Raw genomic sequence first — 27,695 nt, 5'->3', positions numbered from 1 at the left:
GCAGGAAGCGGTCAGTTTCCTTTACAGTGCTTTAATCCAGTCTAGAGAGTGAATTTGCAGTTATGGTGTGTGTGTGGTTTTGGAATAAACCAGAGAATAATAGAAATCAATAAACAGCAATAAACATATGTTTAACCATAGCACACAATCCAAATAAGTTTATAAGCATGAACATCAACATGAGATAATATCACATTTAACTGGCAACAAAGAAAACAATCAGTGTCATTCAGATAACATAACTAATGACTTTTCAACGATTAGTGAAGTAAATAACACTGCTGGAAATACTCACCAGCAGAATTATAAAATATAACAACAAGTGCTTCCAATAAAAAACAATATAACAAACATCAGATTCATGACACAAAGTAATATAACAGCTTCATGCACATCATCCAGCTTCTCATCATTGTCTCTCTTCTTCTACCATACAATAAACGGCTCTCAGCAGGATCTAGTGCAGCAGCGCCCCCTGGTCGCTGGATGTTCTTAAATCAACCACTCTGACATGCAAGACCAGTGTTACATATTTGATTATTAGTACAAATGTAGGGATTTTGAAGTTGTGATTATTTTTATACCTGATCATTTCTACAGATGTGGGACTTCATGATTTGCTAAAAGTGTTATGGGGGTTAATTTTGCATTAATGGGACTTGATTTGAAGATGTTCATGATTTGCTACTAAAATGTTACGACAGTGATGATTTGAAAATTGGAACACACTAAATGGATTAAGAATACAAAATGTTTCGTGTTGAAATGTTTCCTAGCATGATAAATCAATTTGATAATTATTGTGAGGAAATGTTGAGGCAGCGGTTTTAATTAGTGAATATCAAATATTGTCATCAGAGGAACTTTATTTAAAAAGTAGCCCTTCTTAGTACAGTGTAAAATCAACAAGGCCGACCCCCGGGAACCTGAACATGAAGAAGCAGTTGTAGATGATTGATGGATCATCTTATTCATCAACACTTTAACATGACAGAGACCTGACAGTCCAGCAGTGACGTCCTGGTTGGAACAGGAAGTGGGTGTGAATAAAGACCAGGATGAACCCTGGCTGCACAGCAACCTTGTGCTCAGATCTGTCAGCAGGTTGTAACTTCATCTTGGCTGATTGCAGCTCAGTGATTCCTCTTTGACATCACAGTTGGTCACATGTGCAGCAAACTAACTGCAGCGGACATGAACTGAATGATCTCAGCTGGACTGAGCTGCAGAGAAACAACATGCTGCTGTTAGCCGTGAAGCTCTGACTGGAAACAGACACAAGAACAACATGTGGATGCTATAATAACTGCAGCTTCCACCTTTAAAGGACTGGAAGAGGAAAAAGGTTCCAAGGAATAAATCAGAACAGTTTCACCAACATGTGATTCAGGCGTTCTGATGGAAACAGAGACAGACATGTGCAGACTCAACTATCTGTCCAACAGAGACAGTTTCTCTGACAGGAGACTCTTGAGACTGAACTCAACACAGAGACACTGAACCACAAGAACTAGACCTGAACCCGAACCCAGGATAAAGAGGTTCAGTGAATGTGGTGTTGAAGGTGTGGAGGAGGATCAGTCTGTCAGAGGAGATGCTGTAGAAGGACAGAGTTCCAGCAGGAAGGTCCACATACACTGCTACTCTGTCAGAGACTGAGGAAGAGGAGGAGGACGATGTTACTCTGTTATTGTGCCAGACTTGGTACCGACCATCATCAGAACATAACAGACTCCAGGAATGATCGTTCCATCCTAACACACAGTCTTTAGAATCTCCTTTCCTGCTGATTCTTCTGTAACTCACTGATACAGAAACTCCTCCTCTCACCTGGACCTCCCAGTAACAGCGACCCATCAGAACTTCTCTACACAGCAGCTGATCCCAGTAATCAAACCTGTCTGGATGATCAGGATATGACTGATCTTCCTTCACATACGTCATCTTCCTGTTGTTGTCAGACAGTTTGATGTGTTTGTTGACTGTGTTTGTGTCGATGGTGAGTTGACAGGAATCTGATGGAGAGAACAAACAACCCAGCTGCAGTTATTATTGATCTGTCATTGATCGTTGATGGACACATGAATGAGTGATATAAGGGTGAATATGGATGAATGTGTGAATGAAATAAAAACACACTTACACTTCCTCAGACCTGGTGTCAACCATCGTTGTCCAGCAGGCTCCACCCTGAAAGGCGGAGGGGGGTCAGACCAGCACAGTCTCTTTCAGCAAACATGGACATTACATGGCTCTCACACACTGATGAAGGAACAGTCCGACACTTGGACAGATGCACTTGAATGCAGCATCTCTGAAGTCCTGCCCTGTGGTCGTAACATTCCAGCACAGTTTGAACACATTCTTTCATCTGATTTCATCTTTGTTGAATCAGCAGTAGGAGGAGACCATGTCATGGATGAGTGAAGGCGCAGCTGTTATTGTGCTGTGATGGGCCTGAAAACCACACTGCTGTGGTTCTGGTATGTTTACTGGGTCAAGAAGCGCTCAGAGTTGTGAACTGCATCTATCAGCTCTGCTGAAGCACCAGATGAGCTGCAGCAGCTCCATCTGGTCAAAGATCTCTGCTCAAAGTGTCATGGAAAACATTCAGACATTATATGATTTGTAACAAAAGGCCAACAGCTGTAAGGAACAGGATGGAAGAGGGGTGTATAAAACATGTAAATGCAGACGAAAGGGTCACATCTCTTTTGTAATGTATGCCTTCCTCTAAGAGGACTAGCATCCACATGTCGGGTGCAGGTATCTGTATCAGTCCCTACCCATTCCCCTATAAAAGAAGTGTAACAGCATACTGCATCAGACTCAACTGTCCAACTCTTCTGATTGCACATCAGCTAAAATAAACTTTGGTACTCTCGAGCTCACCGATGTTGTATTTTGTTAAGGATCTGTATTTTACTCTGTGTAATTAATAAAAATGTCCACAACAAATTTCAGAGAGCCACAAAGATGATGTCCACAACAAAACGATGAAGAGTCCAGCACACTGATGTCCTTCTGATTTCATACCTGAGAGTGTCCAGTCTCCAGCGGGGATCCTTCAGTCCAGCAGACAAAAGCTTCACTGACTCTCCTGGATGGTTGTAGCTCAGGTCCAGCTCTCTCAGGTGGGAGGGGTTGGAGCTCAGAGCTGAGACCAGAGAAGCACAGCCTTCCTCTGAGATCAGACAGCCTGACAGCCTGCAGACACACAACACAACACACATGCAGAGACTCTGAGAGAACTGCTCTGAGACTAAAGCTGACTCTGTCCTCATGTCAGAGGATCAGCAGAAACACATCAACAATCTTTAAATATCAACCACAGTTCTAACGGTCAACAATTAAACACTTGGTGGATTCAGACCTGAGATACTCCAGGTGACAGTGTGGACTCTCCAGTCCAGGACACAGCTTCTTCAGTCCTGAATCCTGCAGGTGGTTGTTACTCAGGTCCAGTTCTGTCAGACTGGAGGACTGAGAGCTGAGAACTGAGGTCAGATCTGCACAGATGTCCTCTGAGAGGTTACAGTCACTCAACCTGCAGAGGAGATTAAACAGAAATGATGAGGTCATTTAGGAAAGTTTGTGCATAACATTTCATGTACAACACAACTCAAAGTGCTTAAAATAAAAACATTTTAAAATATGAATTAAGATTTTAAGAATTTAAATGCAGTAATTAAAGACAGACAGACTTACAGTAAGTAAATTAAAAAGGTTTTCAACTTGACTTAAGGCTATAGAGAGAATCAGCAACCCTGATGCATTCTGGGAGTTTGTTCCACAGGTGAGGAGCAAAAGCTGAACGCTGACTCATCATGTTTGGTTTTAACTCTGGGTATAGATAGTAGGCGTGACCCTGGTGTCCTGAGAGTTTTGGTTGGTTCATCATGGACCAGGAGATCAGAGATGTATTTTGATCCGAAATCATTCAGAGATTCATAAACCAGCAGCAGAATTTTAACATCTATTCTGGGACAACCAGGAAACCAGTGTAAAGAACTAAGAACTGGAGATGTATGGTCCACTCTCCTCGACATGTTCTTTAAATGAAACAGGCTGACTTTAGAACTTTCTTAATGTGGCTGTTCAGGTCTGAGTCCAGAACCACTCCCTGATTTCTGGGTTGGCTATTTGTTTTTAGCTTCACTACTTGAAGCTGAGTGCTGATGTTTAATCTTATTTACTTGGTTCCAAACGCTATTATTAGGGCCGGAGCACTTAGAGTGCAAAAGCCCTATTGTATCTGTAGGAATAATTTTTTTTTCCTCGTTTTTATTTTTCCGACGAAATGAGGGCCTTTTTACCCCCCTAAACGTGCCCCAAAAGTCACCAAATTTTGCACGCAAGCCAGGCCTGGCTAAAAATGTGATATTTAATGGTTTGTATCAATGGGCGTGGCCTAATGGCTCAAAGAAAACTTAGAAAACTTTGGGCCTCAAGCCCAGCCCCCGGGTCTGGCAGTCAGAAGGCGCGCCGATTTTTTCCAGTGGCCAGCCGCGGTACTGCAACCAAAAATCCCATGTGGCCCAGAAAGCTTTTTTCCCATAGACCGCAATAGTAAAAGAGAAGCCTCTAAAACTGTTCACAGGACACCTCCAGCTGTAATCACCGGCAATTACTAATCTTTGTATTCTATATTTTTAAGTCATGGACTTTATATCCGTCAAAGATGTTTTATAACGACCAGAAAAGTCAAAGAAAAGTCTCTTTCTGGGCGTGACGTCACGGCTGACGTCACAGCCGTGTCCGTGCATTCCAAGGATGTATTATATTAATATATATTATGTAATTATATTATATTAATACATTAATAATATATGTAATACTATACATGTAATAATATACATTAATTGATATATTATATTAATACATATTATATTAATATTCGCGTCATTGCCCCGGGGCATGATGGGAGGCCCCAGAGCATCATGGGAGGTGACTCAACTGCACATGCTCTATGGGCCGCATAACGCGGAAGTAAACCCGGAAGTCAGAGATTTTTTCGGCGTATGCGCTGGCTTAGCAGAATGCATTGAAATGAATGGGCGGCAATTTTTGATGTCCCATCCAGTTTTATAATAGATCCATGCTCAAGCCCCACAATACGGTTTTACGTACATGCGGTACGCACCTGTATCATGTCGCAACTTAAAGAAAAGTCTCTTGGCGCCATGGCTAGAACCGAACAGGAAGTCGGCCATTTTGAATTAATCATGTAATTTATGCAATTTCTTCGGCCCCTCCTCGCCCGGACCGTAACATGCACCCAGGTGTTTTATACATCAAAATGTGCATCACGAGGTGCATTACTTTTCTCAGTCAAAAGCGTTAACGTGGCGACGATAGATGCCAAAAAGCACGCCCCACCCTTTTTCTGATTGGTCCATATTTGATAGTTCCTACTTTCTGCCATAACATTAGAATCGTTAGACATAAAGACTTGTGGGTGGTGTCATCGGACTCGGTTTTGAGTCATTGACCATAATTGGTGCAAATAAGCCCCGCCCCTTCTTTCAATTGGTCGATATTTGACAGTCCCTATTCTCTGCCATAACTTTTGAACGGGTTGTGATAAAGACATGTGGGTGGTGTCATCGGACATGGTTTTGAGTCCATGAACATAATTGGTGCAAATTAGCCACGCCCCTTCATCTGATTGGTTGATATCTGATAGTTCCTACTTTCTGCCATAACTTTTGAATGGTTTGATATAGAGAGTCGTGGCTGGTGTCATCCGCTAAATGTCCAGGCCTGAAGACATCTATATGCAAGTCATACAAGTGCTTCCACTGCAGCACGCCTGAACGTGCACAAGGGTGCAAAGGCCCGTTCATCACTGCTTGCAGCTTTAATTTCTGTTTTTATCTTCATTTAACTGAAGAAAATTCTGGCACATCCACTTTTTAACGTGATCAATGCATTTGAAAAATGTTTGAATTGGATTATAGTATCTAAGTGAGATGCTTATACAGATTGGGGTGTCATCTGCATAGTCATGGTAGCACATTCTGTTCTTTTTCATAATTTGACCAAGTTACTGCATGCAGATATATTAAACAACAGAGACCCCAGAATTGAACCTTGAGGAACTCCACATGTTATTTGTGTTAACTCTGATATGTAGTGACCTAAAGAAACAAAATAGTCTTTGTCTTTTAGATAGGACTGAAACCAGGTTGGTGCTGTGCTAGAAAGTCCCACCCAGTTTTTCAACCTGTCTATCGAGATGTTCTTGTTGATTGTGTCGAATGAAGCACTGAGATCCTTTAAGACTAAGACTGAAATGTTGCCACTATTGGAGTGGATATCATTAAGGACCTTTCCTAGAACTTTCTCAGTGCTGTGATGTGGTCGGAAACCTGACTGGAACACATCAGAACTGGCATTTAGTGTCAGGACTTTGTACAGGTTTTCCAAAAATGGGTTAAATTCAGGATATCAACATGCATACAAGAAAGGCCACACCCCAGCTACGACACTTGCCCAAATGACGGATGATTGGTTGATTGAAATGGATGACAAAAAAATTGTTGATACTGCACTGTTGGATATGAGGGCAGTATTTGATATTCTTGACCATAATGTGTTATTGAATAAGTTAGGCAAGAGCGGCAGTAGCTCAGGTGGTAGAGCGGGTCATCCAATAATCGGAAGGTTGGCGGTTCGAATTGCTGTCATAGTGTCCTTGGGCTAGACAACTTACCCACCTTGCCCCGTGTGAATGTGTTTGAATGTGTATGATAGTTTGGTGGTGGTCGGAGGGGCCGTTTTGCGCAATATGGCAGCCACGCTTCCGTCAGTCCAAGTGCAGCACTTTGAGATTCATTGAATGTAAAGTGCATTACAAGTTAAATTCATTATTATTATTATTAAGTTAAGCTGCTTTGGTTTTGGAATCAGCTACTATTGCATGTGGTAAGAGTTATTTGTCTGATAGGAAAAGCACTGTTTACTTTAATGGTAGCGATTCCAAGCTGAAAGCCTTGAGCTGTGGGGTTCCCCAAGGGAGTTCTTTGGGTCCGCTTTTATTTTCAATATTCATCAATGATTTACTGCCCCCGCGACCCGGTTCCGGATAAGTGGCGGGAAAAATGGATGGATTTACTGTTTTTTCTAAATCATGCCGCCATTGCATTGCGTATGCTGTTGACTCAACAGTTTATATATAAAAATGGATGATAAGAAACAAATGAGTTCTGAATAAGGTGAAGAGAAAGAGTACTGTTTTAGGTTCAAAATATTCGGGACTCGGGATGATGGCGGCGGGTGCGGCAGTGCGTGCTGGAAGTGCTGCGTGCCCTCTAACAAAATCGGAGATTTTAATATATAAAACATTTGATGGTAAAGTGATAGTGGAGGACGAGCTCTTGAACTTTATTGTCATTAAAATGAAAACTCTATCCCATGATGAGGTTGTTTAGTTGGCCTCGAACAACTTCTCATCTGAGTGGATTGAGGAATCCAAACGAATGTTGTTTGATGTGTGCGTGACTACTATACGCTGCATCAAGCACAAAGGCCCTCAAAAGGACAATAATAACATCAAAGACTGTCTGAAGGTGCTAAATGAGTGTGGTGAAAACATTCCTAGATTTGTTTCGCACTACCTGGATGAACTTCCACCTGTTGGATTTGGCAACATGGTTTGATATTATAGAAGCTTTTGTGCTGTGATTTTACCAACTTCTCCCTTGCACTTTCAACTGCCAGAAACAACCTATGCCTGAACCCATTGACATAGTCAAGCAGATTTTGGGGAGATTCTGCTATTTCCCAACTATCTCTCAAGACAGCCATGGGGCCCCGTACCTCATGAGCAAACACCAAATCATTGGGGCTAAAACCTGTGCTCTCCTGAACCACTTCTCTGGCTGCCAACAGGAGCCACAGCAACCCCTCCTCCCAGTCACGCCCCAACTCGGTACAATAAGAGCGCAGTAAAGACTTCAATGTTTGGTGGAAACGCTCTAAAGCGCCTTGCGATTGTGCATGATAAGCCGAAGCTTTATTGTGCTCAATATGAAGCTGCTGGAGGATTTCTGCAAACATATGGGACGTGAAATTAGAGCCTTGATCACTCTGAATGATTTTTGGTATCCCAAACACCGAAATGAACTGTGTCAAAGCTTTTACCACCGACTTAGTAGTGATGGTTCGGAGTGGATATGCCGCCGGATACCTGGTTATTTGGCACATGACAGTCAACAAATAAGTATGGCCCAGTTTTGAAGGAGGCAACGGCCTGACACAGTCAATAATCAAATGTTCAAAGGGCTGCCCCACCACAGGAATTGGACAAAGTGGAGCCGGTCTGATTGACTGGTTTGGCTTACCGGTTAATTGACATGTGCGACACGTTTTGATATATCACGCTTCAAGCGGGGCCAAAAACAGTACCGCAACACCCGGTCATATGTTTTCTTTACCCCCGGATGCCCAGCTACATTATCATGACAGGTTTGCAACACCAAGCCCCGAAACTTACTCGGCACTACGAACTGGAAAATAGGTTCCCCAACCAAAGCTTCTCCATGAGGCACCCATTTACGAAACAATAAGCCCTCCTGAATAAAATATCCGTGTGCAGAACTACTCATCTCCCTAAGTGGAAGCACTTTATCAAACAGTTCCTTTAAGCTTGAATCATTTTTCTGTTCTGTAACCAACTGAGTCCGTGACATAGACTTAAACTGCTCAGGCAAAGTCACAGAAACCTCAGCAGTTTCCAACTCTGCCTCCTTGACCATACTCTGCGATTCACGCGCATTGGTCATGGCACGTGTAACGGCACAGGCTGGATACACAATGGCAGCATCCGATACGCTTTCCGACTGACCCTCACAAGGCACTTTCTGAGTGACTATATTAAGAAGAGGACCATCAGACCACACCCGCACTCCAGCAAGACCATTACCCAGAATTATGTCCACCTCATCCACAGGCAACTCCTTGCGCACACCCATCTCAACATCTCCATTCACTAAACCTGAGACGAGAGCCAAAGTATGCACAGGCACAGGGAACACCAACATCCCCATCCCCCTGACCAGCACACTATTTCCTGTATCAGTTTCAGATGAAAAGGGTAAAACAGACTTGCGCACAAATGAGTCAACAGAGCCGGTATCACGAAGTATCTTCACTGGCACCTGTTCATCACTACCTGGCAAAGACACAAAACCATCAGAAATAAATGACTCATACTCCTTCGTGCTCTTCTGCTGCATGGGTTCAACCCGCCGAGCTTCTCCCACTGCAACTGGGCTGAGCGAAACGGCCAAGGCAGCTGGTTTCACTTGTGCATTGGAGAATTTATTTTTTGATTTAAGGAGCGGACACTCCTTTTTCCAATGCCCACTGCCTATGCAGTAGTTACAAGTTCTGTCTACTGAGTGCCTGTCCCGCACACCACGATCCTTCTCAACACAGAAGTCTGTGGTGGCAGTGGTGGGATCCCCTTTTTGATGAAAAAAAGTCTCCCTGCGCACCTTCTCAGGACCCGATGTACCAAAACTGCCTCTGTGAATTAACACGTACTCATCGGCCAACACCGCTGCCTGCCCTGGATTCTTGGCTTTATGCTCTGTGATGTAAGTGGCTACATTATTAGGCACCGAGTTTTTAAACTGTTCTAATACCACCAGGTCACACAGTTTATCAAATGTATCGACCTCTGATGCTGAACACCAACGACCAAAATGGGAAGTCAGATCTCGTGCAAACTCAACATGAGACTGCTTATCTCCTCTTCCAACCGCGGAACCGCTGCCGGTACACCTCAGGCACCAACTCATACGCTTTAAGCACTGCAGACTTAACTCGGTCGTAAACTTTACAGTCTTCCACGCTCAAAGCAGAGTACGCCTCCTGGGCTCTACCGGTCAGGACGCATTGTAACATTAATGCCCGATCACCCTCAGGCCATTGCCTGGAATATGTTATTCGCTCAAACAATGCAAAGAATGAATCAGGATCTTTTTCATTGAACTTCGGAAGCAGACGCAAATTGCTGATTATATCAAAAGATGGCACTGATGCACCAGACTGATACTGAGGGCCTTCACCATCAGCCGAACCTGACAATTTACCCTCTTGAATTAAGCTTAGCTTTCTATGCTGCAATTCCAATTTATCCCTCTCAGTCTTTTGCCTCATCTCTTCCAAAGCCATCTCAGTCTTTTGCCTCATCTCTTCCAAATCCCTCAGTCTTTTGCCTCATCTCTTCCAAAGCCAGTTCTTTTTGCCATTCATGTTTTTGCTTTAACAACAAAAGTTCCTTTTGTTGCTCAAAACTCAAAAAAGTATCTGCAGAAACTGAAGAATGAGTCCCCACACCAGGTTTAAGAATTCCTTTCTCCAACAAACCTGCCTTCACACTGACTTTAACAGACTCCTTTAATTTTCTATCTGCTACTTCAAGCTCATACTTCTCAGCAATTAGCAGCAACTGGTCCTTAGTACACTGATCTAATAATGCTGCTGACGCCAAATTAACAAACTCATCCACTACAGATGCCATGCTACACTATCTACACAAATTGACAAAGAAAAAATAAATAAATCAATACTTTAAGTCAGGGGTAGGCAATTCCGGTCCTCGAGGGCCGGTGTCCTGCATGTCTTAGATGTTACCCTGCTTCAGCACACCGTGATAAAAGTACCTGTGTCATTAACAGAATTGTGCAGCCCTGGATGACAAGCTGATGACGATGATTAATTAGAATCAGGTGTGTTAAAGCAGGGAAACATCTAAAACATGCAGGACACCGGCCCTCGAGGACCGGAATTGCCTACCCCTGCTTTAAGTGTTGGAACCACAAACAAAGTCTGGGGGAAAAAATAAACAAGGAAAAAAGGTAAACCCAAAAGTAAAGAACCAAAAGGAGATGGAGATCCCGGCCAAAAAGAACAAAAGAGGGGTAAGCACAGGGCCAGCCACGCAATGGGCCGTCGGACCATGCACTTTCCCCACTAGAGAAAAACCAGGTAAATCTATAACCTTAAACAAAACCGATAACAGGACTACCGGCAATCTCCAACTCAAACTAAAATAAAAAAACTCTGCCAATATGGACAGAGGAAAACAAACCTTCCCCAAGACCAGTCTCAAAGTTCCAGCCCTCACCTTATTTATTGCAACCAAAGCATTACAAACCACAAAAACAAAACTTAAGGACAAATGCTCTCCTACTCCCAAACTCCACCGACCAAAACCTCCTTCAAAACTGAAAATCAGAAAGATAAGAATCACATGTGGAACTCCCAACACTGGCACCTAACTAATTGGCTTCAACAGGTGCTACCAATAAGCCACCCTGAAGCCAAATAACTTCAAATAGAACTACGGCCAAACTAAAATTCCTAACAGGAACACAAACCATATGCAAGCATCAAAAACCAATAGTCAGACCAAAGGACGAGCCCCCATTTTGTCACACACCGGGCCAGTTAGTGACAAAGAGGGAGTCCACACATGAGTCACCAAATTCAAAAATTTAATTTATTAAAGTAAAAATTAAATCAAAACAAACCAAAAGTATATGTAGGTTTAAATGTAGAGTGTCAGTCATGTATGCTGTGTGTGGGTGAATGAAGTATGCTGAGTGCAAGTGTTGTATGCAGGAGGAAAGAATACTTAGTTCCCCATTGGCAGGTGGAAACCCAGAACCAAGCCCAAGTCTGGGAGCAGCAAGAGCAAGCCAGATCAAGCAAGCCAAAGACTGCAAGGCTAGAGAGCCCCTAAATACCATGGCTCCCACACACACACACAGGTGAGGCCAATTGGGCTGACGACCTGCCACAACTTCCATCCAGGAAGCAGAATGGCCAATCAAGAGGGAGAGGGGCAGGCCGTCACACTGAACATCTATACACGCTTTGAAAGTCACCAGAATGAAGAGGAGTACCTGCACAGGTTGGCTTGTGTCATGTCTTTCATACAGGACAACATTTCCACCTGTTTTTTTATTGTGGGTGACATGAATGCAGATATTTCTGATGGCAACTCCTTATTTGCAAATCATTTAATACGATTCTGTTCTGATAATGGGCTGACTCTCTCCAGGAAAGTGCTCTTGCCAGATAATAGCTTCACTTACATCAGTGAGGCGTGCCACACAACTTCATGGTTAGATCACTGCATATGTACATCTTCTGCACATGACTCCTTGGAGTCCATGTCGATTAATTATGAACTTTCCGCTTCTGATCATGTGCCTTTGTCTTTATCTGTGAATCTGGGCTACCTACCTGCTCTCTCATCTATGAGCAATGATATGCGTGCAGGGAGAATAGACAAATTGACTGAGTAGGATCTTAAAGCATACTATGTTCAGTCTGACATTTTGCTGAGTAATATTAAGCTACCAAAAGATGCAGTTATATGCGGTGATATTAACTGTAAAAATCTGCAACATGGTATAGAGTTGTGCTCCTTGTATGATCATATTGTAGAGTCCCTCCTTGTGTCAAGTAGGCCTCTGTATAAGATACACAAGACATACACAGCCAAGCCAGGCTGGAATGAATATGTTGAAGAGGCTCATGCTGAAGCTAGGAGGGCCTTCAAAGCCTGGGTGGAGTCAGGTAGACATAAACATGGTCCCTTATTTGATTACAAGAAACGGGCAAATGCAAATTCTAAATATGCGTTACGTTTCATTAAAAGAAATGAGAATGAAATCAAGCCTGACCCACTTGCAAAGAAAATGTAAATTAATAATTTAAATGATTTCTGGACAGAAATTAAAAAGATTAATAATTGTAAAACCTCTCTGCCGACGAATATTGATGGTGTAAGTGGTCCAGAGGAAATTACTCAGTTGCGGTAGAAACATTTTTATGAACTGTTCAACTGTGTTAAGAGTAACAGCTTCACAGTGGGCAGTATTGATAACACTGAAGATGTGGCAGTCTCTCCACAAGAAGTCTTTGATGCAGTTATGATGCTAAAAGATAATAAGGCATGTGGTAAGGACAAGATTTCTGCTGAGCATTTAAAATTTGGAAGTAGAAGACTCTGTCCTCTGCTTGCCATTTGTTTTACTGGGTTTTTAGTTCATGGTATTTTACCTGATTCCATTTTATCTGTTGTATTGGTGTCTATTATTAAAGAAAAAGCTGGCAAAATAAATATGAGCGAAAATTATCGACCTATAGCCTTAGCCGGTATTTTATCCAAAATCCTGGAGAGGACCTTACTGAATAGGCTAGAACGGTTTGTCCTCACATCTGATAACCAGTTTGGTTTCAAACCCAGACATGGGACCGACATGTGTATTTTTGCTCTAAAGGAGATTTTAGATCTGTATAATAGGCATAACTCCACAATGTTTCTGTGTTTTATTGATGCCTCTAAAGCTTTTGATCGTGTTAATCATGAAAAATTGTTTTATAAATTGCACAGCAGAGGTGTTCCCAAGTATCTTATAAGGATTCTGGTTTTTTGGCATGCTCATCAGGCAATGCATGTAAAGTGGGGTAACTTTATGTCTGGTCCGTTTGGAGTATGCAATGGAGTTAGACAGGGTAGCATGTTGTCTCCATTTTTATTTAATATTCATATGGATGAATTTTCCAAGCTGCTCAGTGGCTGTGGTACAGGCTGCGTGGTTGGTAACACCATCATCAACCACCTGATGTACGCTGATGATTTAGTTATTTTTTCACCATATAGTGCTGGTCTTCAACAGCTACTGAGGGTCTGCTCACAATATGGCCGCGACTTTGACATTCTCTACAATGCAAAGAAAAGCAACATAATGATCGTCAGGACCAAAGAGGACAGCAAACTGTCATTTCCTGACTTCTTTTTGTCTGGCACTGTCCTCAAAGTGTGCAATGAGATTAAATACTTGGGACACTACATTAATGACGACCTGTCCGATGATAGGGACATTTATAGACAGTGTCGTGCATTGTATGCGCAAGCGAACACACTTATACGCAAATTTGCTGTGTGCTCTGTACCTGTGAAGGCTGCACTTTTTAGAGCTTATTGTACCCCCATGTATACGGCTAACTTGTGGCGTCGCTATAAAAAGAGCAGTATGCAGAAACTTTATGTAGCCTATAATGATGGGATGAGGCTGTTGCTCAAGGTGCCACGCTGGAGCAGTGAAAGTCAGCTGTTTGTCAGTGTCGGTGTGCCTACCTGCACTGCTGAACTGCGTAACCTTATGCATAGATGTATGTGCAGGTTGTCGGACTCTGTTAACAATATAATTTTCACACTGACCAACCCTGCACAGAGCTAAGTCAGGCTCTTCTCCAAAATCTGGAATCATTGGCGTCTCAGCATTTATATAAATGTGATGTGATATGTGATTACAGTGGATTTTATCCTTATTTTTTGTACCCTTTGTCTTTTGTCCGTTAGGCTATGGACCTTGTGTCCTTAATAAATCTTATTATTATTATTATTATTATTATTATTATTATTATTAATTAAGAAATGATCCTGTGCTATGCTTAACTATGGGTGATGTAGTGATAGAGCAAGTAACAGAAGTGAAGGTATTAGGGGATGTTGTAAAGAGTCAAATGACCTGGAATAGACAAGTTGACCAAATAGTGCAAAGAATGGGTAGAGGTATAGCTGTGATTGAACACTGCAGTATTTTTCCTAATGATTTGATTAAACAGATGATACACGCATTGGTCTTGTCAAATGTACATTAATGCTCTGTGATTTGGTCCAGTACAACCAAACGTAACTTGGTCAGGCTGCAGGTAAATCAGAACAAAGCAGCTGGCTGAGTCATTCAGCGCTTTTATCAGACTAGTGGAAGTATAATAGTATAATGTAAAGTAAAAACCCGAAACATTTTACAGAAGATTATCATTTTTTTCCACACACGCAGTCATTTGCTGAGGTGGACATCAGCAGGTCCTTTTCCGTTGCCTCCTTGGAGAAATCACTTAAAACAGTAGATGAATCACAGAGCGATGGTGGTGTGCAGTGAATTACCAGACCTTTGGACTTTAGATAATATGATAAGATTTAAAAAGAAGCTCAAGTTATTTTTGTTTACTCAGGAGAATAAAATGGACTGTTAAGAATCGAGCTTTTAATCTGTTTATTGTGTTGACACTGTTTCCTTTTCCTCTATTTCATTTTGTGTTTGTGTGTGTAGTTTTGCTGAAGGGGTGTGGGTTGTGTTAAAATGTGAACAGCATATGATAGTTTGTTCTATCTCACACTGTCCAGAAAGTTGTTGTGTTGTTAAAAAATGGCAAATATTTTTTTTTATCCTTTTTAAATTAAGCTCTTGATTTGATTTCTTAATATTTTGTTTGAGAGTGTGATGAGAAAATGTAAATCCTGACTTTAAAAAGAGCAAATGTACAGTCATGATGCCATTGTGCTGATTATAATGGTTGTTTTTTTTTTACTTTTAGCAAGTGTCTGTTGTCTCTGAGTTGTGAGAATTTTGTTTATGTATTTTAATTAATGATAATGTTGTAATTCAGCTGATGATTCTGATGAGACCCCAGAGAAACTGCTGTGAAACGTCAACAACTAACAGGGATCAAATAAAACAACCAAACAAACAGTTCTAACGGTCAACAGTTGAACACTTGGTGGATTCTGACCTGAGAGACTCCAGGTGACAGTGTGGACTCTCCAGTCCAGGACACAGCTTCTTCAGTCCTGAATCCTGCAGGTGGTTGTTACTCAAGTCCAGTTCTGTCAGACTGGAGGACTGAGAGCTGAGAACTGAGGACAGATCTGCACAGATGTTCTCTGAGAGGTGACAACCACTCAACCTGCAGAGGAGATTAAAGAGAGATCATGAGGCTATTTAAAAGTTGATTGTCATTTAACAATGAAATAAATGATATAATATCAATAAATGCTGATTATTTCAACTAATAATCAATAAGTATTGATCATGGGGATCTCTGAATTTCGCTTCTCTGCATGTAAAGTTTCCTGAGATTAATCTTTGATGAGAACTGGTCCCACATGAACCTGAACTTAGTTGAACAGTGAATTTAACCGGTTTCTTCCATAAACACAATATGTGATTGTAATTAAAACAGATGTGTCCGTGTTCATCCTTACACAACTTTCTTTGAGGCTTTGACCACCGGCAGCAGCCTCCGTAGAACCTCCTCTGAAGCTGAGTATTTCTTCAGGTCAAACACCTCCAGATCTTCTGATGACAGTAAGATGAAGCCCAGAGCCGACCACTGAGCAGGAGACAGTTCATCTGTGGAGAGAAGTCCTGACCTCAGGGACCGTTGGACCTCCTCCACCAGAGAACCAGCGTTCAGTTCATTCAGACAGTGGAACAGGTTGATGCTTTTCTCTGCAGACAGCTCCTCACTGATCATCTTCTTTATGTATTCAACTGTTTCCTGATTGTTCTGTGAACTTCTTTGTTTTGGTTCCAACAGACCTCGTAGGAGACTCTGATTGGTCTCCAGTGAAAGACCCAGGAGGAAGCGGAGGAACAAGTCCAGGTGTCCATTTGGACTCTGTAAGGCCTTGTCCACAGCGCTCTGATGGAGCTTAGTCTCTGGTTTTATTTTAAACCATCTAGAGGTGTTTCTTTGTTCCTCCAGCAGGTTGACTCCAGACTTGATGAAGGTCTGATGGACATGAAGAGCAGCCAGAAACTCCTGGACACTCAGATGGATGAAGCAGAAGACCTGGTCCTGGTACAGGCTGCTCTCCTCTCTAAAGATCTGGGTGAACACTCCTGAGTACACTGAAGCCTCTCTGACATCGATGCCACACTCTCTCAGGTCTGGTTCATAGAAGATCAGGTTTCCTTTCTGCAGCTGCTCAAAAGCCAGTTTTCCCAGAGACTCCACCATCTTCCTGCTCTCTGGACTCCAGTGTGGATCCGTCCCAACTCCTCCATCATACTTAATCCTCTTCAGTTTGGCCTGGACCACCAGGAAGTGGATGTACATCTCAGTCAGGGTCTTGGGCAGCTCCCCTCCCTCTCTGGTCTCCAGGACGTTCTCCAGGACCGTAGCAGTGATCCAGCAGAAGACGGGGATGTGGCACATGATGTGGAGGCTTCGTGATGTCTTGATGTGGGAGATGATCCTGCTGGTCTGCTCCTCTTCTCTGAACCTCTTCTTGAAGTATTCCTCCTTCTGTGGGTTAGTGAACCCTCTGACCTCTGTCACCATGGAAACACACTCAGGAGGGATCTGATTGGCTGCTGCGGGTCGTGTGGTGATCCAGAGACGAGCAGAAGGAAGCAGGTTCCCCCTGATGAGGTTTGTCAGCAGCACATCCACTGAGGTGGACTCTGTAACATCAGTCAGGACCTCATTGTTGTGGAAGTCCAGAGGAAGTCGACTCTCATCCAGACCGTCAAAGATGAACACGACCTGGAACTCTTCAAAGCTGCACATTTCTCTGGTTTCAGTGAAGAAGTGATGAACAAGTTCCACCAAGCTGAACTTTCTCTCTTTCAGCACATTCAGCTCTCTGAAGGTGAATGGAAGCAGGAACTGAATGTCCTGGTTGGCTTTGCCTTCAGCCCAGTCCAGAGTGAACTTCTGTGTTAGGACTGTTTTCCCGATGCCGGCCACTCCCTTCGTCATCACTGTTCTGATTAGTTCATCTCTTCCAGATGGGAGTTTAAAGATGTCTTCCTGTCTGATGGTTGTCTCTGCTCTGTCTGGTTTCCTGGATGCTGCTTCAATCTGTCTGACTTCATGTTCATCGTTGACTTCTCCAGTCCCTCCCTCTGTGATGTAGAGCTCTGTGTAGATCTGCTTCAGAAGGGTTGGGTTTCCTGCTTTAACAATCCCCTCAAACACACACCGGGACTTCTTCTTCAGCTTAGACTTCAGCCGCTTTTTACAAACTGCAGCAAAAGTACCTTAATAAAAGTGGAAAACAGAAAGCAATTCGTTTTTATACAATTCAACTTATTTCTCATAAAGAATCGGAATGTGAACCGACGCTGATCAACTCTGACATTACGATGAGCTGTCCAATATTGAGTAGAATCACTTTTATCACCAAAACACCTCTGAACATTCAGGACGTGGAAGTGACAAGAACATCTGGGGGTCCTGGAGATTCTAGTACCGAGATGTTAGCAGTACAGCCCTGGTGGGTTGTGGGTTTGTGGGTTGTTGTATTCGTGTTATTGTTGTGGTGTCTGTGAAGTGGATTTTCCAGGTTTAGGACTTGAAAACACCAGAAGATGATCTGATCAAATAATCTGCAGATAATCTGGAGTTCAGCACGATTCCTGGAAGAGGAAAACCTGGACTACAATCTTCCAGCTATCTTGTGGTGTTGGTCGGCTAAACATATTTATGCTGTCCTGTACAGGGAGGGTGCTACTCTAGGGGAGGTGGTACCATGTGGGGGGGGTGAATGTTGTGGCTGATGTGTGAATGATGTTCATCTCCTGAGGCTTTCTGGGTCATTTATCCAGCAGTTAAATGTTCAGAGAAATCCTCTTACTGCTCAGACGCTCAGCCAGCTCCTCCTGCTTCATTCTCCTCAGGAAGTTCACTGTGATCTTCACAAACGCCTCTCTGCTGCTCTTCTGGTCTTCATCCTCACCCTCCAACAGATGCTCTAGGGATTCTGGGTAATCTGGACACAGACCCCTCTGGATCTTCTTCAGCTCGTTCCTCACAAACATGACAATGTTGTCCTCCAGCAACTGGAACAGAAGACCACATGAAGGACACAATCAGACTGAAACCATGGAGACAAATATCAGCCCGATGTTGGACAGACTGACAGTCCATTGGTCTCCAGAGACCAGCATGGAGACAAACATCAGACTCATGTTGGACAGACTGACAGTCCACTGGTCTCCAGAGACCAGCATGGAGACAAACATCAGACTCATGTTGGACAGACTGACAGTCCATTGGTCTCCAGAGACCAGCATGGAAACAAACATCAGGTCCATGATGGACAGACTGACAGCCCACTGGTCTCCAGAGACCAGCATGGAGACAAACATCAGACTCATGTTGGACAGACTGACAGTCCTCTGGTCTCCAGAGACCAGCATGGAGACAAACATCAGACTCATGTTGGACAGACTGACAGTCCATTGGTCTCCAGAGACCAGCATGGAAACAAACATCAGGTCCATGATGGACAGACTGACAGCCCACTGGTCTCCAGAGACCAGCATGGAGACAAACATCAGGTCCATGTTGGACAGACTGACAGTCCACTGGTCTCCAGAGACCAGCATGGAGACAAACATCAGACTCATGTTGGACAGACTGACAGTCCACTGGTCTCCAAAGACCAGCATGAAGACAAACATCAACAGAACAGGTGGAGAAGCAGTTGTTGTTCATGTACAGACCAGAAATATGGAGTCCAGCTGTGTCTGATGCTGCTGGACAGACGGACCGCTGGGAGGCTCTGAGATCTGCTGGTCCACTCTGTGGAGGAACCAGGAAGAATTAGCTCACATCATGTCTGTCCTCACAGAGACAAACACCAGCTGAAGGTCCATGAAGTCCTGTTGGGATGAGGACAGTCCATCAGAGGACTGGTGGTGGTGAATGTTTACTAGTCCTGCTGATCCACAGAGAACGTACACGTGACCTCGGTGAGAGCTCTGTTCATTCACATATTCACAAGATCCAGTTCTGCTCCAAGAAAAGTTACGAGATCAAGAAGACGGACAACTGATGGAGACATAAAGCAGTGATGAACTCTGGATCATCATCAGGATCAGTCCTCTGGAAGGTAAGACCTCCAGATGTGTCAACCAGAAGAAAAAGCTCCTGACAGGAAATGAAGATCTATGAGGAGGAAGCTCAGATCACCATCAGGTGATGGAGGACCACAGGGGTCCAGGACTACATGGATCAGGAAGAAACATGTGGACATTTCCTAACATGAGTACTGATTTAAATACATTTAATGTGTTTAAATACATCTCACCTTTCTGAAGAAGAATGTTGGTCTCCTTTAAAGTCAATGAATCTTTCATTTGACCAGTCGCTCTTCAAGGACAAACAGCTGGGTTCATGTTCAAGAGAGTCTCCTTTCTGATGGACCCTGATAGGAGACAAAAGTTCAAAATGTAAATATTCTATTTATATGTTTTGGATACACTCACCTATTTACAGCAGAACGTTGGTCTCTTTTAAAGTGAATTAACTTGTCCATTGATCGGTCACTCTTCAAGGACACACAGCTGGGTTCAGGTCCAGGTCCAGGTCCAGGTTCAGGTCCAGTTCTGGATGCAGGTCCAGGTCCAGGTCCAGGTCCAGGTCCAGGTTGATTCCTGTAATAATGATGTTTGGTGATGTGAGTCTTGAGCTCTGACATGTAGAAGAGTCAGGGACAGTTAGAGATGCTCATCTCACCTCTGATCTTTGCTCCGACTCTCCCCACACAGAGAGGTTTTAGAGGGAGGGACTCCCTCCTCTCCGTCCTCACACTGATCCATTCTGCTGAATTCACATCCACAACAGCTCACACACACACCTTCATCTGCAGAGGAAACAAACATCACTGGTGTTGCACACAGATTTAATTGAATTGAATTGAAATCTTTATTTTGACCATATAAAAAACAGAAAACAAAAAAACAATTTCACAAAACAAAAAAATAATACAAATAAACAGTCCTTAAACAAAATCAAATGGAAATAAACATTCATGCCCGAAAAGGAGTAGGAAGAAGTAAAAAACTTATTGGGTCCTACCCCTTATTTCTATTTCAATTCTTGCTTGAAAATAAAAATAAGAAATAAAACAGCAAGCTTTACTTTAACAAAAAAAAAAGGAACCTGTTATTACCAGAATAATTATACATAATATACATATGATATATATATGATATATATACATACATATATACATATATATATATATATATATATATATATATATATACACACACACACATCTTATCATAAACCATATAATAATTATTCTATATACCATTTTATATACATACATTATGCTGAGTCCCCACACAATCACTGCCTCATGTCTCTTCTTCCCTGTATTTGGAAAAAATTGTATGATCTATCATCTAATGTAGATGGTTGGACATTGTTTCAGCTCCTTACTCAGACAATTATTAGGGCCCGAGCACCTTCAGTGCGAAGGCCCTATTGTATCTGTAGGAATTTTTTTTCTTTTTCTTTTTCTTTTTCTTTTTCTTCTGACGGAAGGATGGCCTTTTTGCCCCCCTAAACGTGCCCAAAAAGTCACCAAATTTTGCATGCAAGTCAGGCCTGGTGAAAAATTTGATATTTAATGGTTTACATTAATGGGCGTGGCAAAATGGCTCAACAGCGCCCCCCGGAAAACTTTGTGACTCAAGCCCCACAATACGGTTTTACGTACATGCACGGAAATCGCTACACACCTGTATCAGTACACAACTTAAAGAAAAGTCTCTTGGCGACATGGCCGAAACCTAACAGGAAGTCAGCCATTTTGAATTAATCGTGTCACTTTGGCGCAATTTATGCCATTCCTTCGGCAGTTAATACGTCTCCATCCTGCGACAACACGCATTACTTTTCTCTTTCAAAAGCGTTACCGTGGCGACGCTAGACGCCAAAAAGCGCGCCCATCCTTCATCTGGTTCAGACCGAAAAAACTTTGCGCCTCAAGCCCCAGAATACGGTGTGACGTACATGAACGAAAATCGGTACACACCTGTATCATGTCGCAACTTAAAGAAAAGTCTCTTGGCGCCATGGCCGAAACCGAACAGGAAGTCGGCCATTTTAAACATTCTGAATTAATCGCGTAATTTTGGAGCAATATGAGCCATTCCTTCGAGAATTAATACGGCCCGAACCGTAACGTGCACCCAGATGTGTTATACATCAAAATGTGCGTCTCCATCCTGCGGCTACACGCATTACTTTTCTCTTTCAAAAGTGTTAACGTGGCGACGCTAGACGGCAAAAAGCTCGCCCCCCTTCATCTGATTGGTCCATATTTAATAGTTCCCCAAAAGTCACCAAATTTTGCATGCAAGGCAGGCCTGGCGATAAATTTGATATTTTATGGTTAAATTAATGGGCGTGGCAAAATGGCTCAACAGCTCCCCCCGGAAAACTTTGTGCCTCAAGCCCCACAATACGGTTTGACGTACATGCATGAAAATCGGTACACACCTGCATCATGTTGCAACTTAAAGAAAAGTCTCTTGGCGCCATGGCCGACACCGAACAGGAAGTCAGCCATTTTTAATTTATTGTGTAATTTTGGCGCAATTTATGCCATTCCTTCGGCAATTAATACGCCCCGAACCGTAACGTGCACCCAGATATGTTATACCTCAAAATGTGCGTCATCTTGCGACTACGCGCATTACTTTTCTCTTTCAAAAGTGTTACCGTGGCGACGCTAGACGCGAAAAAGCGCGCGTCCCCTTCATCTGATTGGTCCATATTTGATAGTTCTCCAAAAGTCACCAAATTTTGCATGCAAGCCAGGCTTGGCGATAAATTTGATATTTCATGGTTTGCATTAATGGGCGTGGCCTAACGGCTCAACAGCGCCCCCTAGAATACTTTTCTCTGCCATAACTTTTGAATGGTTTGACATAAAGAGTCGTGGGTGGTGTCATGGGACTCGGTATAGAGTCCTTGACCATAATTGGTGAAAATTAGCCCCGCCCCTTCTTCTGATTGGTTGTCCCTATTTCCTGCTATAACTTTTGAATGGTTTGACATAGAGAGTCGTGGGTGGTGTCATGGGACTCTGTAATGAGTCCTTGACCTTCATTGGCCTGAACTAGCCCCCGCCCCTTCTTCTGATTGGTTGTCCCTTTTTTCTGCTATAACTTTTGAATGGTTTGACATAGGAAGTCGTGGGTGGTATTGTTTCTGATATGCTTATGGGGGGCGGTGGCCGTGAGTGTGAGGGCCCGTTCATCGCTGCTTGCAGCTTTAATTTTTGCTTGTAGTTCTACATGTCTTAAATTTAAATTAATTGGTTCCCTTAATTCATATCTCCCTGTCTGAAACATTTGCTGTATTTGTCCGGGTAAAGAGTTATTTCTGGCTTTGTATATTATTTGTGCAGTCCTTAAGTCTGCAATATCTAACAATTTTATTATTTTGGATTTAATGTATAATGGATTGATGTTTTCTAGATATATGCATGATTCTGATAGCTCTTTTTTGGAGAATGAATACTGGTTCCAACTTATTTTTATATGTATTGCCCCAGACCTCTATGCAGTAATTTAAATAAGGTAAAACTATTGAACAGTACAGAGTGTGGAGTGATGTGCTGTATATGAAGTGTCTAGCTTTCGCCCATTATTGAGATGCTTCTAGCTATTTTAGTACAGATGTATTTTGTGTGAGATTTCCAGCAGATTTTGTCATTTATTGTCACCCCTAAACATTTGATTTCCTGTACCCTTTCTACGTCCGTCCCATCTATCTGTATCGAAGCCCTGTTATCCATATTCCTGTTACTAAAAATCATGAATTTTGTCTTGCTTATACTTAAAGCAGCATGAGGCTCCTTTTAAGAAATGAGACTCTCGAGCGCCACCCTTCACAACGACGGCCGTCGGGGGTACTGCAGCCAACAGTGAAGCCGGTGTCGGTGCTTTTTTTTCCCACCTGCTTTTTTTTAATCGGAGGTCTCCCATACGTGATGACGTTCCGTCTTGTGATTGGCTTTTGACCGTTTGCGTGAAAAGACCAGGAACAGAGTGACTACAGCAGCCGAGAGAGAGAGAGAAGTCATTGAAAGAAGGTCGTGTCGTGAACAGCAGTTACAGCAGCATTTATTTAGTTATTAGTCAGTCAGTTAGTTAGTTTAGCCATTGTGTTATTTTATTAGTTAGTTGGTTGGGGTACTTTAGCCTTTATTTGTTTAGTTAGCTTAGCCTCAGTTAGTCAGTCACTCAGTCAGTCAGTTGTCTTGTCAGTAGTTTTTCATTTTTAGATGATAAAGCCTGGACATTCGAGGCTAGTAGTTAGTTAGTTACTTACTTACTTACTTAGTTAGTCAGTCAGTCAGTTAGTTGGTTAGCTTTACAGGAGAGAGGAGAGAGAGAGAGAGAGAGAGAGAGAGAGAGAGAGAGAGAGAGAGAGAGAGAAGAGAGAGGAGAGAGAGAGAGAGAGAGAGAGAGAGAGAGAGAGAGAGAGAGAGAGAGAGAGAGAGAGAGAGAGAGAGAGAGAGAGAGAGAGAGAGAGAGAGAGAGAGAGAGAGAGAGAGAGAGAGAGAGAGAGAGAGAGAGAGAGAGAGAGAGAGCTTCTGCTGCTTCTGACTTTACAGAAGTGTATGTCTCTATATGTTCTCATTGTTGAATCTGTAAATGTCTAAGCAAAATAGTCATAATACATTATATAAATATAATTAAAAAATGTAACGTCAACTAAGGCGCTCACTGATTAATCCGCAATTGCCAAAAAAGACGTTTTGAATGTGAAGACATGGTGAAAAACTACCTTCCTAGCTTAACATGGCAAAAAAATACCATCGCGGGGAAAAATGCACACTTCCGGGGGAAAATATTTCAGCCGATACAATCTGGTACTCACACCGGCACGGGAGAACGGAGGAGACGCACATGCAGCGTCATGTGACGTCACATCCGCAGCCCAGCGCGGGAAATTTGGGCCCGAATTGCAGCACATTTTGCAGCACACAGCCTGTTCAAGGCAAAGGAGAGATACACTAGAGGGCTGATTCTTTTGGGTTTGGAACGCTTCATCTGACATTATTACTAGAAAACTTAAAACGTATACGAATTTCTTTCATAAATCCTGCCTCAATCCGGCCTCAAGCTCCTTTAAAGATAATTTATTTTTGTCGAACCAAAGTTTTATTTTACTGAATTCAGATGTGACCATTCCCAAAAGCTGCTGTAGATTCTCACCTGATGCAAAAAAGTTAGTGTCATCGGCAAATAAGATGGATTTGAGTAATTTTGATATTTTACATATGTCGTTGATGTATATGATAAATAATTTTGGTCCTAGTACTGATACTTGTGGTACACCGCAAACAATATCCAACCATCCAGACTGGCTGCCACCCAACTTCACGAACTGCCTCCTGTTGTTTAGGTAACTGCTGACCCTCTTTAATGCCATACCTCTGATTCCATATTGATCTAGTTTGTTAATTAAAATTTTGAGATTTATTGTGTCAAAAGCTTTCTTTAAATCAATGAATACCCTGACCGCAAATTTCTTTTTATCTGTGATTTCTTCTACTAGTTCAATTAATGCTAATGATTTTGATCTGTTGTTCCGAAATGCATATTGATTGTCTGAAAGTAATTAATGTTTTTCTATGAAATCGTCTAACCTACTGCAAAAGATTTTTTCAAGAATTTTTGAAAACTGGGAGAATGGATACAGACCTGTAGTCCGTGAAGAGATGTTTGTCACCAGTCTTAAACAGCGGAATAACATTGGCTACTTTCATACTGTTGGGAAATTGACTGGTTTGTAATGATAAGTTAAACATGTGAGTTAAAGCTTTGGAAATCCCAAGAATGACTTTTTTTACTGTTTTCATATCTATGTCGTTATAATCCATGTATGTCTTGTTTTTGCAGTTGTTTGCAATGTCTATTAATTCTTTTTCTATGACAGGTTTGAGAAAAATGGAGTTTAGTCTATTAAGTTGTCATTATATATTCCTGGTTCTTGAATTTCATTAGCTAATTTAGGTCCAATATTTACAAAATAATCATTTAGTCTACTAGCTACTTCATTCATATTGTTTATAATTGTGTCATTTTCTATAACATATTGTGGATAGTTCATATGTCTTGTTTTATTTCTAATTATACTATTAAGAATATTCCAAATACCTTTTATATTATTCTTGTTATTATCTAATAAGTTATTATAATCTTTCTTACAGATTCTCATGATATTAGTTAATTTATTTTTATACTTCTTATATTTATCTTTCGTCTCTTTGTTTCTATGTTTTATGAATTCTCTATATAAAGTATTTTTCTTTTTGCACGCATTCTGCAATCCTTTTGACATCCACTGATTATCCTTATATTTATGAGTTATATACTGTTATATACTGTTTCAGATCAGCTGATCATGCTCTGGTTTGTTCTTCTCTTTTGTTTTGTTTTTTTTGCTTCTTCTTAGTAGTAGTAGTAGAGGTCACTTGGCTCGATATTTATTTTTGTTCCTTTCTTATCCTCTAAATGTTTGAAAGGGTCCCAAAGTAATCAGCTTATCCCTCCACCAAGTCAGTCCACCAGGCTAACATGCTGTAACTAGCTGGAACAAGTGTGAAACAACAATCATGTGATTCTATGAACAGAGTTTTTACTACAGAAACTCGAAAATCTTGTTACTGTAAATGAGATATAAACATGCTGTATCCAGTGCAAACAAGTAATAAATGTGATATGAGGTGTGATGATTGACAGAGTTCAGAGTCCAGAGTACTGGGTGTGTCTTGATTAAGAAGTCTTATGACCTGGAAGATGAAACGTCTCTCAGTAAAAAATGTTTCAGTTAATCAGCCTGTTGATTCTGACCCCCGTCTGCATGAACCTCTGGGGAACTTCGGTGTCAACATTGATACTATTGGAAGTTCAGTCAGGAAGACTTCTGGACAAAGATACGCCATCTTCAGTAGTTACACAAGTACCAAAGAACAACTTCTTCCAGGAACCAAACTGACTTTAATGCTGCAGACGACAGCTTCATTCAGGAAATAAAAAAACCCTCAGTTTGATTGATGAATAAAACTAATCACCAGCTGATCATCACTGTGTTTCTGATCTGTGGTTGCAGCAGCAGCAGCAGCTGCCTCACGTGCTTTGGACCATAAAGTGTTTTGCACCCAGCACACCGATGACGTAAAGGAAAGGTCTTAGCGCAAAGTTCTACTTTTTTATGTTTACTTAAAAAACTGAAAAATCCTACAAAATACAGAACTAAATCCTTAACTTTTGTAAATAAGATAAAGTATGCTGGTCAAAAGCCTGTGTTGCTCAAAGGTCTGGTGACGTGTAAACTTTCACTGAGTTACCGTATATTTATTCTACATACAGCAGCCAATAGAAATGCAATATTCTGTTTTGTGACTTGTCACTTGTCACAAACGGCTACAAGAGATAAAAAATAAATCCAATAAAAATATTGTCAACTAACATCATGAAGATTAGTCTTCAGAAACAAGAATGATCAAAGTCTGCAGTCAATACTTTCTCCAACCATGGAGGAGCAGAAACAAAAGGAAAGTCCCTGAAGACAAATTTTAAACTTACAGTTTCTTCAAACAGTCCAAAGAGTTGAAGATGAAGATTCTGCAGTCTGAACAAAACCCACTGAGACGCAACTGAACTGATCCTGGAATGAGTCAGAGCTGCAACTGTGGAGGAGGAGGAGGAAGAGGAGGAGGAGGAGGAAGAGGAGGAGGAGGAGGAGGGGGGACAGGTAAGGGGAGGAAGAGTCTAATAAATAATCTGGCTGAATTTAAAAAATGAAGGTGACAATTTATATTGAAGGTTGTTAATGAATTTCAACTAAATTATTAAGTAATTTAACTGAGATTTTTTTTTCAGGTGTATTAATTTATTTTGGTTCATCATTGTTCAGAATAAATCCCATGACGTGTTTCTACAACAATGTCCATCCAGCGTCAGCTGTTGGGACATAGTGTGTGTGATTTCATCAGAAATGCCACTTGTGGAGTGATTCATCGAGGGCATGACACCTGCTTCCATCATGAAGACATC

The 27,695-nt window shown here is 42.0% G+C and overlaps 1 protein-coding gene across 3 annotated transcripts; it reads right to left on the bottom strand.

Moving 5' to 3' along the window:
* Positions 1–15: 15 nt before the first annotated feature.
* Positions 16–27,312, bottom strand: LOC133440384 (NLR family CARD domain-containing protein 3-like). 3 transcript variants are annotated; one of them, XM_061717634.1, is made up of 13 exons: positions 27,225–27,312; positions 20,940–20,985; positions 20,344–20,470; positions 20,094–20,261; positions 19,916–20,032; positions 19,329–19,407; positions 18,458–18,662; positions 16,079–17,861; positions 15,607–15,780; positions 3,374–3,547; positions 3,037–3,207; positions 2,144–2,190; positions 16–2,015 (listed from the first exon to the last, which is right to left on the bottom strand). In XM_061717634.1, the coding sequence occupies exons 3-13, from the start codon at positions 20,424–20,426 to the stop codon at positions 1,483–1,485; spliced, it is 3,534 nt and encodes a 1,177-aa protein (XP_061573618.1). In that variant the 5' UTR covers positions 20,427–20,470; positions 20,940–20,985; positions 27,225–27,312; the 3' UTR covers positions 16–1,482. The 3 variants fall into 3 exon arrangements, with proteins under 3 accessions (XP_061573618.1, XP_061573620.1, XP_061573619.1); XM_061717636.1 differs by having other exon boundaries at positions 20,136–20,261; XM_061717635.1 differs by lacking the exon at positions 20,940–20,985.
* Positions 27,313–27,695: the final 383 nt, after the last annotated feature.

This window comes from Cololabis saira, chromosome 3 (genome assembly GCF_033807715.1).
Source record: "Cololabis saira isolate AMF1-May2022 chromosome 3, fColSai1.1, whole genome shotgun sequence".
Lineage (NCBI taxonomy): Eukaryota > Metazoa > Chordata > Actinopteri > Beloniformes > Belonidae > Cololabis > Cololabis saira.
The sequence above is the reverse complement of the archived record's forward strand: the minus strand, read 5'-3'. Positions and strand labels throughout refer to the sequence as shown.

What these genes read in the sequence shown, in the direction of transcription:
- LOC133440384 (XM_061717634.1), bottom strand. Translation starts at nt 20,426, where the DNA reads ATGGATCAGTGTGAGGACGGAGAGGAGGGAGTCCCTCCCTCTAAAACC. An exon ending in CAACGTTCTGCTGTAAATAG is followed by an intron (nt 20,033 to 20,093) that starts GTGAGTGTATCC and finishes GTCTCCTATCAG; the next exon opens with GGTCCATCAGAAAGGAGACT. An exon ending in GCTGGCTGAGCGTCTGAGCA is followed by an intron (nt 17,862 to 18,457) that starts GTAAGAGGATTT and finishes ACTTTTATTAAG; the next exon opens with GTACTTTTGCTGCAGTTTGT.